The sequence below is a fragment of the Pelophylax lessonae genome, assembly GCF_965119305.1.
Source record: "Pelophylax lessonae genome assembly, chromosome: 7".
Taxonomy (NCBI): domain Eukaryota; kingdom Metazoa; phylum Chordata; class Amphibia; order Anura; family Ranidae; genus Pelophylax; species Pelophylax lessonae.
In genome coordinates, this window is record NC_138774.1 from 95,829,592 (window position 1) to 95,842,791 (window position 13,200).

General features: G+C 45.2%; 1 protein-coding gene across 1 annotated transcript in view; it reads right to left on the reverse strand.

Annotated features, from left to right (window-relative positions):
- ABHD16A (abhydrolase domain containing 16A, phospholipase) overlaps nt 1–13,200 on the reverse strand; it is a 54,780-nt gene that overhangs the window by 23,247 nt on the left and 18,333 nt on the right. Inside the window, exons 7-12 of the mRNA XM_082264003.1 lie at nt 12,712–12,834; nt 12,475–12,589; nt 12,246–12,347; nt 7,136–7,199; nt 5,975–6,024; nt 3,610–3,733 (exon numbers count right to left, since the gene is read on the reverse strand). Coding sequence (XP_082120129.1) covers nt 3,610–3,733; nt 5,975–6,024; nt 7,136–7,199; nt 12,246–12,347; nt 12,475–12,589; nt 12,712–12,834 — 578 coding nt within the window. The remainder of the gene's footprint in view (nt 1–3,609; nt 3,734–5,974; nt 6,025–7,135; nt 7,200–12,245; nt 12,348–12,474; nt 12,590–12,711; nt 12,835–13,200) is intronic.

Sequence of the window (13,200 nt, forward strand, 5' to 3'; positions counted from 1 at the left end):
ACAGGGCCAGAACCGGCGCCAGCACCTTGGTAAAAACCCGCGGAGCTGAAGCGAGACCGAAAGGTAACGCCACAAATTGGTAGTGATCCTCTGCAATGGCGAATCGAAGGTACCTCTGGTGACCCTCGAAAATGGGGATGTGTAGGTACGCATCCTTCAGATCGATGGAGGCCATGAATTCCACCGGACTCAGGGTAGCCACCACTGAGCGCAGGGATTCCATGCTAAACTTGCGAACCCGCACAAAGCGGTTCAGAGCCTTCAAGTCCAGAATCGGACGCACCTTGCCCTCCTTTCTGGGCACAGTGAACAGATTGGAGTAAAACCCCCGAAATCTGTCCCGATGAGGCACCGGGACCACTACCCCCTGGGCCCGCAGGTCCCGCACCGCTAGGTGCAAATCCTGCAAGCGCTCCGGACACAGCTGAAGATTTGAGGGAAAAAATCTGCCCGCCGGCCGAGAGAGAAATTCGATCTTGTAACCAGATCGAACGATTTCCTGAACCCATCTGTCCCGAATGCGGGCCAGCCAAGGATGTAGGAAACCGCGCAGACGTCCCCCCACCCCAGAAACGGGTGAGGGCGCCCCTTCAGGCTGAAGTGGTGTGGAAGTTGAACCGGACTTCTGCTTCCCCACCCACGGCTTCTTCTGTGAGCCTTGGCCTTTGAAGGGCTTGCCCTTGGACTGCGACCGAAAGGCACGAAAGGACCCCTGAGAGGGCCTAGACGAGGAATTCCGCTTTCCACGGAAAGACTTATGCTTGAAAGACTGGGGCAGGAGAGTACTCTTGCCCCCCGTAACCCCTTTTATCAGGGTATCCAAAGCCTCGCCAAAAAGGCGAGACCCCGCGTAGGAAAAATCCGCCAGCGTCTTGCGAGAAGATTGGTCGACCGACCAATTCTTCAGCCAAATCAGACGACGATTCAGAATCGCCAGGCTGGACAGGCGCGCAGCCAAGGGAGCTAAATTCAAGTCCGCATTGCACAAGTACATGACACCCTGATGGATTTGGTCCACCATAGCCAACGTGGTAGGCGAAGCGGAATCAGCCGCCAAGGTGCGCCTGAGCATCTTGGTCCAATCAGCAACAGCCTGAGCCACCATAATGGAAGCAAAAATAGGCTTCAGCATAGAACCAGCCACCATATAGGCATGACGGGCAAGAGACTCTATTCTCCTGTCCGTAGGGTCCCGGAAAACCGGGGTATCCTCAGAAGGCACCGCAGTAGCTTTGTTCAAAACGGCTACCGCGTGATCCACCGGAGGCGCCACACACCAACGCTCGTCAGTGGCAGGCGCAAACGGATAAAGCAGTTTAAACTTGTTTGGCACAGTAAAGGTCTTCTTTAAATTGCGCCACTGTTCATTAACCGCATGGTGAAATTCAGCAGGGCAGGGAAAAACCTGCGCTGATTTGCGAGTCCTCTGTGTTCCAAAGGAAGACACCCTAGCAGGAGGAGTAGGCTCATCCTCCAGGTGCAAGGTGTCCTTTATGGAAGCAATCAGCTCATTCATGAGTGCAAGCTCTTCAGGCGAGCCAGGGGGAGAAACATCAACCCCCTCCACCTCAGGCTCCCCCTCAGACCCCACAAGGTCCAAAGATGAGCGGGACCCTGAGAGGGGCACGCCAGCCACAGCAGCCACATCGCCCTCTGAATCAGAGGAAATGGATAACCTGGCCCTTTTTGCGGATCGTTCAGCCAGCAGCAACTGCACCTGAGACACTAAGGAAGCCACTACAGTGGACAGTTCGGCCCCCTCGGGGGGTGCAGCAGCCCCCTGGTCTCCCACCAGGGCGGGGGGAAACTTGCTATCCTGAGAATCCATGCCCCAGTACAGAAAAGTATAAAGGTACTGGCCCTTTAATACCACGGCGAGCGCAGCCCACCGCACACTGCTGTATGCACTGACCCCGCAGGGATAGACAATACTGAGCAAGGAATGACAGGACAAGAAGGTGAAAACCTGGAGAGAGCACACCGGACTGCTGCCACCGATCGCTGTTCCCAGAGAAAGAGGAAGCGATGCAATGCTGGCTGACTGATATAGCCTATTGAAGGCTCCAGCAAAATGGCCGCCTCGGCCGGGGGAGAAGGCTACAATAAAATGGCGCCGCCATGTGCATGGACGAGTACCGCCCGCCAAAATGGCGGCGAATGGCGCCAAAACACGGCGCTGCATAGGGACAGGGCCGGTCACAGTATTCAGGCAAATAAAAATGACGGATCGCCACAGCGACCGCCGCACACACACACACGTCTGCACACAAACTGCACCCAGAGCATAATAAACAGCAGAGCAGGATGCCCCCCCCCGCAGCCCACAGGCAGTGCAGCCACACAGGGATCTGACAGGGAGCCGCAGTTACACAGACATGGAGGGTAATACACAGCCACAGACTGATACCCATACAGAAGGTCCCCACACAGAAGGTGCTTACCGTACCAGATGGCGTGGGGAGCCGTCTCCAGCGACAAACCGCTATCAGGGCAGATAGGGAGTGCCGCAGCCAGGACGCTCGTGGACCGCAGTCATGGCGTCCAGTGAGGTAGCCACCTCACAGGCAGCATCCCTGCAGCGAACAGGGATGGGTCGTTCAATGTGCCAGGATAAAACCTAAGCTGAACGCTCGATGGCAGGCTGGGGATCCATCTGGCTCTCAGCCCTGGGATCCAGGGCGACCAGTCCGAGACCCAGCTCCGCATGAAGATTCTTCATCAGAAGATCCCTAAACTAAGGCTGACAAAATAACAGCTAGCAAGGAAAAGAGAAAACACTTGAAATAAAATCAAATAAAAAGGGTAGAAGGCTGAGACTGAGCCCCAGCACAGGAAAGCCAGCTACCCCTAAGCTAGGCAAGATCAAACTGAGTTGGGAATGCTGGTGCAGGGAGGTATTGACTGAGGGGACAGCCCCTAGGGGTGTGTCTATGCTAAAAGCTTTTGTATTAACAATTCTTGTTGCCTAGCTACTCCTACGGAGCAAAGGTCAATACCCATTGGTGAAGACTTGTGAGTGGGCGGCGACTGTCGGAGGACGTAAGAGAAATATACTTTTAAGAGATTTTACAGATTAGAAAATTGGGAGAGCCTTCTGTGGCACAGCACAATTGCTCTCATAACTGGGGAGATCATCAAAAACCGCATATCCAATGCTTTCAGTGAATCACGTGAATTGACATTAGCATTGGCAAAGCACCCATAAAGGCATGGTTTGAAAACTAGAAAACAGTGCCTGCATATGTAATAAGGAAATTGTATTTAAATCATTGCAACATTAAAAAAGGGACTAGGTTTAAAAACATTAATACACACCGACAACATTTTTTACATGAAGCTTACCTATACACATTATCTAAAAAAGGACAATAAAAAGGCATTACATTCCCTTAAAATATTTCCTCTGCCACGAGGGATTTACATGTTAATGCTTTCTAAAGCAAAGCAAGTATTAAGATTTTTATGTACATATTGTAACAAAACAAAAATTGAAGTGACTGGTTGCTAAGAAAATCACATTTCCTGCCTTCAGACCAGTCTTCTCCCCTCCCCCCTGTAAATTTCCTTTTCTAATTAGTCGCAAAGTCTGCAGCCCCCGTCCCCTCACACCTGTAAAGCCGCCGATAGACCAGGCATAAACAATGATGTCTTGCATTTTGAAGCCGAGCCGATACAAGGCATATTGGATAACAACGTCCATTGCGTTTGCTTCATTCTGAGGAAAAGGAACACCCTGCAGAAGAAAGACAACCTCAGGTTAAAGCATTTAGGTAAAATAAAACAAGATTCCTAAATACTTTGCCACAATTTTTGCAAACTATTGCAGATTCATACCATTCTCTAGTCTGAATAAACCAACGTTTTGCTTACCATGTACTTTATCAGAGTGACTACTACATGAGAAGGATTGCCCTTATCACCACCTGTGCAATCTCAGGTTTGGAATGTGAAAAAGGAGTACTGTCCACATCTCTGTATGAAAAAACTTAAAGTAGAACTATAGGCAAAACCTTTTTCATTGCATTGCATTTCTTTCCATCCCTTGTGATAGCATAGGCAGTGACAGGTACTCTGAGAGATCTGGGGTCTATTAGACCCCAGATCTCTCCTCTGCCCTTAAAAGCTTTAGATCAAACCAAGATAATTTGTTTACATCCTGGCGAGACCAGAAGTGACTAAATACTCGTTTCCAGTTTCTTAAACCATAGAGATGATCTGGGATGTTCTGGTCCTCAGTCATCTCCATAATCAGCTGGCTGGCGGGACAGAGGAGCCCGGAAAGGCAGCAGAAAGATTGCTTTTTACATTAAAGTGCATCACCAGTAAATAAAAAAAAAAAAACACTGGGATGATGCCTGTAGCTGCAGAGGCTTACCTGGTTAATGCAGATCTGTATTCATTTATTCATCATCAAATGTATTTTAACTGCAACTCATGTAAGTACCTGAATTTGACACTTGGTCTCAGCTTTTTGCCATCTCCTGTACAGCAACGCTCTGACTGGAGAGGGAGATTAGCACAAGGACAAGGAGCCAATCGGCTGTGTTTTAGTGCTCATATACTAACCAGGAACATGGCAGATAGAGTGACAGAGACATGAGCTTAATAGTCTGCTGCCTCTCCTTCCACTGTCCAGTCACAGTCTAGGGAAGCTATAGGGATCTGTAAATGTTACTTAGCTGCAGCAGAGAAGAATCAGGTTTCCTGCCCTGCTAGACAGAGATGCAGTGTGAATTTCAGGACTAAAAATAGAAAAATACAAATCCTATGGCAGGTAAAACCGCTCCCTTATATGCATTTCATATGTGCATTTAGCGGTTTGCCTGGAAATCAACTTTAAGCACACAAAAAACAGTGTCCAGAATGCTCTCAGTACTCCATATTGCAAGGAAGCAACATTTGAAATTTTGGCAGTTACAGAAAATCACAGCTGCTGAAGATCAGAAAAACAACAAAATACAAAATGGCTTTTGTAGCAATTGGACATATCTTGTTTTTGCAAATGTGGTGTATTCTTTAAACAGGGAACTTCAGGTTACATAACATTTTTTTTATAATACCCAAGGGAAGATCTTCTTAATACTAAATAGGGTTGTTAAATTATTAATTTGGAGTAAACTGAAAACAGAGAATGCTGCCAACGACCCCACACTGCTCAAATGATTGTATTTTATTGTTATTTTTTTTTTAAATGTTATACTTACCTGGCCTGTGCAATGATTTTGCACAGAGCAGCCCCAGCCCTTTTTCTTGGGTCTCCCATTGGCTCTCCTGGCGCCACCTGCCTTCAAGTACTTGTGTGGGCTCCATCTCCGGCTGGCTCTGTATGCATCTATTGACACACACAGTGCAGCTCAGCCCTGCTCCCTCGCCAATGGATTTAAATGACAGCAGCAGGAGCCAATGGTTCCTGCTGTTCTCAGGGAGTCCATTGAGTAAGGAGAGCGAGAGAGCTATCAGGCACAGCGCTGGACTGAGATCAGGCTCAGGGAGTAGGGAGGTAGCTGCACGTAAAAGATTTTTTTTTTTTACCTTAGTGCAGAGAATGCATTAAGATAAAAGACCTTTAGTCTTTACAACCACTTTAAAAAGGCTTGTTAAATCTCCCAGGGGACCCGATGCAAGGAGAACGTAACCCTGTTAAAATCTGTGCAGTCGTTTCAGAGCTGTGTATTTGGATAGTTTGCCCACCCCACTTACTCCCCTTTGTACTGATAAAAGACTGAGCCCACAACCTCCCACAGCTGCCAGTTAGATCATAGGATGTCAGCAACTGGCAAACCACACCTAAAATAAAGGTTTTTGATAGTTCCGACAACTACAAGAGAGCCCTTTGACTAGCCAACATATAATGTGGTGTTCTGATCGAAATACCCAAGGAGCATGCCTCATACATGCAGCGTGTCTGGGAGTGGGCATTACTAGTGTGGACCAGAAATAAAGAACCCTTGCCTTAGCAAAGATTACAACTTACTGTACTGCCTGCAAATCCAGGATGATTCCAACCGAGGACAGAATAACCAGCTGAAAGAAGGAAAAAAAAAAAAATCCATAAGTGCATACATTTTAACCTAAAAGGTTACTTTCCTGTGGATCTCTATCTAGAATAGCATATTTAACTTGCATATATGTTGAGTCATTAACCCTTTCCTGCCTGCAAACCGTATATTCACTACCAACCAAACATGAGGGCCCATGTTCGGGATAGAATATTAAACGCCTTTACTTTCACAGTCTCCAGCCGACACATTAAAGGGGCTGATGGTGCTCTATCCCAAGTGTCAGTGACAGATCTAGTCTCCAATTAGAATGTTTTCAAATCATTTGATCACTAATGGCATGGTTATCAATGTGTAGACTGAAGTGGTCATTGACAAAATAAGCCTTAAAGCAGAGTTCCGGCCTCAAAATCGAAAAAAAAAAATAGAAATTTGTAAGAACTTACTGTCCTCTGACAGTCGCCGCCCGATGGTATTAGCCTTCACTAATGGGTAATGGCGCACTCTGCAGGAGCAGGCTAGGCAGATAATTATCAGGTTAATACAAAAAAAACTTTTGTACCTCAGCACGCCACTAGGGGGCCATCCCTCAGCCATTACCAGGAACCCAATCTGATATTACTTCAGTTTCATTCTGCCTAGCTTGATGAGCAGAGCTTTAGGTCTTTCTCTGCTGAGACCTAGCGTCTTGGCTTTCTTTTATTTTTTTAGCATTCCCTGCTAAACAGCTTCTGGGCATGCGCCTGCACCAGGAGTGACGAGCGGGGCCGATGCAAGGCATTCTGGGACTCCGACGTCAAAGAGGAGGCAGAAGAGGCCGCGCTGGCTTCAGCTGCCCACACCCGAGATGGCAGCGCTGAGGAAATTTTTAAGGCAAGTATTTCTTCTAAAAGGTAAGTGAGACCCGGGACAGTTCAGAGGCTATCCATTATGGAATGCACTAGCTCTGACTGTCCGGGGGTATTTTTAGCTAAAATTCACCCCCGAGGCCGGAACTCCGCTTTAAGCTTGCGGATAGTACTGTCTACAGTATACAGCAGGTCTGAACTGCCTGTACTACCCTTCAGGAAAAACTGACCAGCTTTAAACATATAAACAAGCAGAATATGCTGGGCGGATATAAAACACTCTCTAACCTTCCAGTGGAGTGGAGACACAGCCAACCTCGTAGAAGCCAGCATTTCCCTCACAGCAGATAACCTATCCATTGGGAGAAAGAAAAGGGTTAAATAGTTTCATGAGGATTAAGATGAAATTTACATTTTAAGAAAGCCAATATCACTGAAACAGGAATACATCAGGATATACATAGAGCAAACATAATGACTTCTCAAACCTCACATTGCTATTATACAACATCTGCTGTCCTGATCCAGCAGAACAGATGATGAAATGTGGGCTTAGGCCTCTTGACACTGCAGCTTAAAAAAAAAAAAAGCTCAGTACAGCTTTTTTTTTCTTTGCCGAGCTAAAATACAGCCCTATCATTGTAATGTGCCTATGCACACAGGCGCGTAAATGAGCGCCGTGCATTCTTCAGTAAGAACAAAATAGAAAAATCTGCCTTTATGGACAGCAATTTTATGCCTTACGCGCGATTGCGAACAAATGAACGCATACAAACATATCGTTGATCTGAAAAATGCTAGTTTGCATATTTTGCGAGAATACATTTGCGCAAAAAAGTGAATTTGCACAAACGCATGCGAATGCGCTAATTTCAATAAGACAAATACGCCTCAAATTTATGGCTGAAAAAGGAGATGCTCAAAACAGGAGTATCATGTGCAAGAGGCCTTAAAGTAAACCGGTCACAACAGCTACCTGCATGAACTCTCAATATTATTGTAACTTAAAAGCTAGAAGCTGTAAGCGAAATCAAATATTTTGCAGCTTTCCAAGTCTTCCGTGCACCCAGGGTGCATTCTAATCTGGGGTGTACCGCTTACTTTGGCCAGATCATCTTCTCCTGAGAAAGGGGGTTCCTTCCTACACCCTGAAATGTTGGGGCTTTTTTTCACTCCTCTTTTCACATACTTGCCAACTGTCCCTTTTTTCCTGGGACAGTCCCGGCAAAATAGGAGCCTGTTCCGGGTAATTTACATAGTCCCTGGTAGCGCCCGTTAATCGGGCTGCCCATAAATGTTACGCAGACGTAGTGCAGCTGAATGGGAGACTTATTTCAACTCGGCTACTTTGGCCTTCAGTTTGAAGTTCCTTTTTAATTCCCTGTAATTCTCTCTATATTGAGTATACCTAATCTGATAAGTAGGCGGAGATTAATTATGCGGAGTGGGTGGCTCTTCATGGAAGTGGGTGTGGTAATTGATAGCTGTGTTGCAAAGTGTCCCTGGAAATTTCTTTTCAAATGTTGGCAACTATGTTTTCACCAGTCTGGCTCTGCTTTTCTCTTTTTCATTATTCTATTCTGGGTATTGAATTCCGGTACGTACATCTGATCATCAGTTGCTATAAAAGACTAAGTGGTACAGAGGCGGCTCTTTAATTAGGCAAAATAGGCAGTTGCTTAAGGCCTTGCGCTCATTGGGGCCTCGCAGCCGCCTGATTTGCCTGAAGGAGGAAGGGGAGACACCAGCATCGGGAAGAATGGCGCTGCCTGTGGATGTGCGGGACCAAACTCCTCACGCCGGGACTCTGCACTAACATCAACTTGACTGCCCCCCCCCCCCTCTTTAGCTGCAAGAAGGGAGAACCGAGGTGAGTCACTGCCCCTCGGCCGCTCTGCACATGACAGGAGAGAGAGCTGGTCCAGGGACCAATGAGCTGCAGGCTGCCGGGTTAACTGTTAGGTGAAGCCCCGCCCCCCACGTGTGTTGTGCTTTCACCCCGCAATACAGATGCTAGGTGTGACGGCGATCTGACAAGTCCCGGCATTGGGGTGAGTCTAAGAAAGGATTTTATTGCACACTTGACACAAGATTGCTCCGACCATTGCAAGCCCCTGCCCGCAAACAACTCCTCTTATATGTGACCGGACCGACTCCTGGAGCCCACACACCCTGAGACATCACATGTTATCCTGATCACACACAGTGCAGAACAAAAAGTCTCCCTCTCTTCCTCCCATCCCTCTCTCCCTCCCATCCCTCTCTCCCTCCCATCCCTCTCTCCCTCCCATCCCTCTCTCCCTCCCATCCCTCTCTCTCATCCCTCTCTCTCTCTCTCATCCCTCTCTCTCTCTCTCATCCCCCTCTCTCTCTCTCATCCCTCTCTCTCTCTCTCATCCCTCTCTCCCTCCCATCCCTCTCCCATCCCCCTCCCATCCCCCCTCTCTCTCTCTCTCTCTCTCTCATCCCAGGTATAGGAAGTAAGTCACAATCACTATACAGAGGGAGCTTGTGTTGCAGTGCATGTCCTGGCGTGATATGATCCAATGACAAAGCTGGACTGGCCATGGGTGAATTGTCATCAGTTCATTGTACACTGTTCAGTGCAATGTATTATACAATTTAATTGCTTGAATTATTTTTCCATTATGGGCATGAGTGGGGCCTCATGTCTAAGTTTTGCCTAAGGCCTCACAAAGCCTAGAGCCGCCTCTGAAGTGGTACCTTACCTACGTACATGCATGTATTTTTTTGACTATGGATTGGAATTAAACAATGGAACAAATACCCTTGCTGTGTTATGCTTGGTGGAATATGACAGACTTGGATATTTGCACCTATTGTTTAAATTTGGCTTATATGCTAAATAAAACATTATTGCAAAAAGCATTCTTATGTGCTGAGATTATTCTGTATATTTAAAATCAGGCTCTGCCTATAACACTCCTAAACCCTTCATGGCTGTGGTCACCTGTTCTTCAGCATGATGTATAGTGACCTTTGCCAGAAATAATTCTGAACTGCGGTTTCCTCAGGAAGGTCAAGTAATTTAATCATTTTGCTGGCACTGTGCTCCACTTTCAAACCACATTTTCTGAAAGCACATGACCAGCAGAATAAAAAGAAGGTGCTGCTGATTTTAAAAGGCCCCGTGATATTTGGTGCAAATGTTTATCAAAATTATATTTTCACTAAAAATATACAAAAATTATTATAAGCAGATACAAACACAGCAAATTTTTACAAAATTCCTGCTAAATACCTAAACATAAAAGTTTAAACTTGTAAAAAATAAAACACATTTTTTTATAAATTTTAAATTGCTCCTTCTTCTGAAATGGTGAAAATCAAAAAACGTACGAAAAAATGTAAATAGCCAAAATTTCTCTACAAATCTGAAGGAGGTTTTCATTTTTCTCTTACGACTGTCAGAGTTTGTAAAAGACTCTACAAACCATATATTTTCTACAAGCACATTTTTAAAGGCCCCATGAAATTTAGGCTAAAAATACACTAAAATCATTATTAGCATATACAAACAGCAAATTTTACAAAATTCCTGCTATGCTACTAAACATAAAAGCTTAACCTGTATTAAGTTAATAAACCACAATTTTTTTGTAAAATTTTACGTTTTTTGCATAATAGTGAAATCTAAATTACGCAAACATTTCTCAAAATCTGGGGAGGATTTCATTTTTCACTTACAGCTTTCAGCGTTTGTAAAAAGGCCCCCAAACCATATATTTTCTAATAGCACATGATCAGCAGAATAAACGAAGGTGCTACCGATTTTTTTTTTTTTTAGGTCCCATCAATAGTTGCGCAACACAAATGTTTATCAAAACACTATTTTTACAAAAAAAACAAAAACAAAAAAAAAAACCAAACACAGTAAGACCCGGTTCACACTACTCTGACTTGGGACGCGACTTGTGCGACCTTAAGTCGCCCCAAGTCGCTTGTCATTACAAATTCAATGTAAATGAATGAGAGCCATCTTAATATGCACTACTGAAGTCGCTCCGACTTAAGAAAAGTTTCCTGTACTACTTCAAGACGACCTCTATCCGACTTGTGCACATAGATTTTAATGGGAGTTGCCTCTAAGTCGGATCATTATCTATTTTCAAGCGACTGATCAGACTTTCCAAGAAGAAAAAGATTACCCAGGCATTCCCCACAGACAGTCGAGTCTCTTCAAAGTCTCTTCAAAGTCTCTTCAAAGTCTCTTCAAAGTCTCTTCAAAGTCTCTTCAAAGTCTCGCTAAAAGTTTGCTCCTTCATGGGGCGACTTTCTGGTCGTGGTAGTGTGAACCGGCTCTTAAATACTTATTTGCACACAAAACCACAACATAACTTACAAAAATCCAGACAAATTTCTACTAAGGCTTCGTTCACATAGGGTATTACAAGGGGAATGGGGTTTGCGAAGGGGAAACAAAAACACATCGGTGCTGGGAGGGGGAGAGATAAGAGCAGGCAAGGTAAGGAAGAGTTAGAGTAGGGGGCATTTTAGATGTCAGCATAGGTGGGTGGAGGAGCAGGAGGCATGGTAGAAAGCAGCAGCAGCAGGAGGGGGGGGGGGGGGGGTTAAAATTTTAGGTAAATTGCTCTAAACAGTGGCTTATTAGCCACTGATCTGAGCCATCAGTTTGTTCAGCAGCATAGTTATAATTCTGCTATAAGTTCACGGTCACTAAAGTGACTATGAGCTTATAGTAGAGGAGGAATGCAGGTCCGTATGGCGTATGGACCTGGCCAGCTTGAAGCAATGCTGTAGTGTACAGTGTAGTCTGCAGTACTGTGCTACAGTCTACGCTGTATGGACCTGGGAGTAAAAGGATTAAAGTAGATGTAAACTGAATTACCATTAGTTGGCTAAAGCATTTTATATCAAACAGTTGCATTTTTTTTTCAGTCTTTATTGCAACTGAGCTCCCGTTTACTGCCACTTCTTGTCTACATGGTATTTCTCAGGGTGGGTTTTTGACATATCTTCTACATCTACATATTTATGTAACAAACGTTTGAGCAATAGCCATTATCTTTGAGCCAGTCATGTGAGCAGGCTTCATATATAAAAAAAGGAAACCTTGCATGCACTTCTCATATACATTGATGTTTAAATGTAAGAAACTAAGATATTAGAGATGACTTGTATTTGCTGGGTGACCGATTACTTCCCAACCACTTTTTTTTTTTTTTTTTAGGAATAATTGAGACCAAAATTAACAAGACAAAGAAAAAAAAATATAGAAGAAAGGTAACTGCTAATTACCAAGACAACAGCAAATGCAATACATGTAGGCAAAGTTATCACGGTGAACCTGTACTTCATGTTCAAGACTAAAGGAGCCAATGAGCATGGTTAAACTGACCCTGTATGTTACACTTACCAGCTTTGATCCTGTGCTGCCCCCGGAGCTCCTGCGGTCCACAAATATGGTGTCTATTTCATTGCCATCACATGCCAGCAACTTCGCTCGCTTCCCATGATACTGTGATCGGAAACAAAGAACAAATTTTGCCTGAACTAGAGGTAGAGCAACAGTGGTAATACTGTTAGAGTCCATTGGACAGAGAACACCAAAAGAATAAAACAGATATTACACATTTCAGTCTCACCTCTTCCACCAGACGAGCCTGACCCTGTAATAACATGGGCATGAGAGCCTTCTGTAAGAGGTACACAGAGCCTGGGTACAGCATCCTTCGGCCGAATGAGTGAGCTACAATATAGCTACAAAGAAGCAGCAGCATTCAGTTTCAAAATGTCAGCACAACATATATAAAGTTATAAACTAATGAACACAAAACTACTGACTGCAACGTTTTAAGGCAGAAGGATGACAAATCCATTACCTGGTTATCTGACATGGGAGCTTCTGCACCCTCTGTAACATGCCGTCAGCAGCTCCACGTGTTCGAGGCTCTGGTTTCAGCAATGACACCCTACCTGATGACTTTTCTGTCTTCTCATCTTTACTGCAGAGACAGGGAGATAGACATGATAATCAATGCAAGTAAATCAATTATTGTTAGAGAAATATCCCGCTGGCGTGCAGACACTCAGAACTGGTAGAAGTGGATGTGACAATGTTTCTGGGTAAGATGCCAATCTCTTAAGTCATAGCCACCTGCCACTTTAGGTGCACCCATGGCTGAAGCCACACTCTCTGGATTGCTGGGGGATGGTAATGAGTACAGGTCAGCCTGAGGAATGAATGGTCCCACTGGAAATGTGCAGTAGAAACTGGAGGCCGTCAGGACTTTTTGTCAAAGACTATGCTGTAACAGGGAGAGCCACATAATGAAGAACCCACGGAGCCCGGAAGTGATGTGACCGGCGAC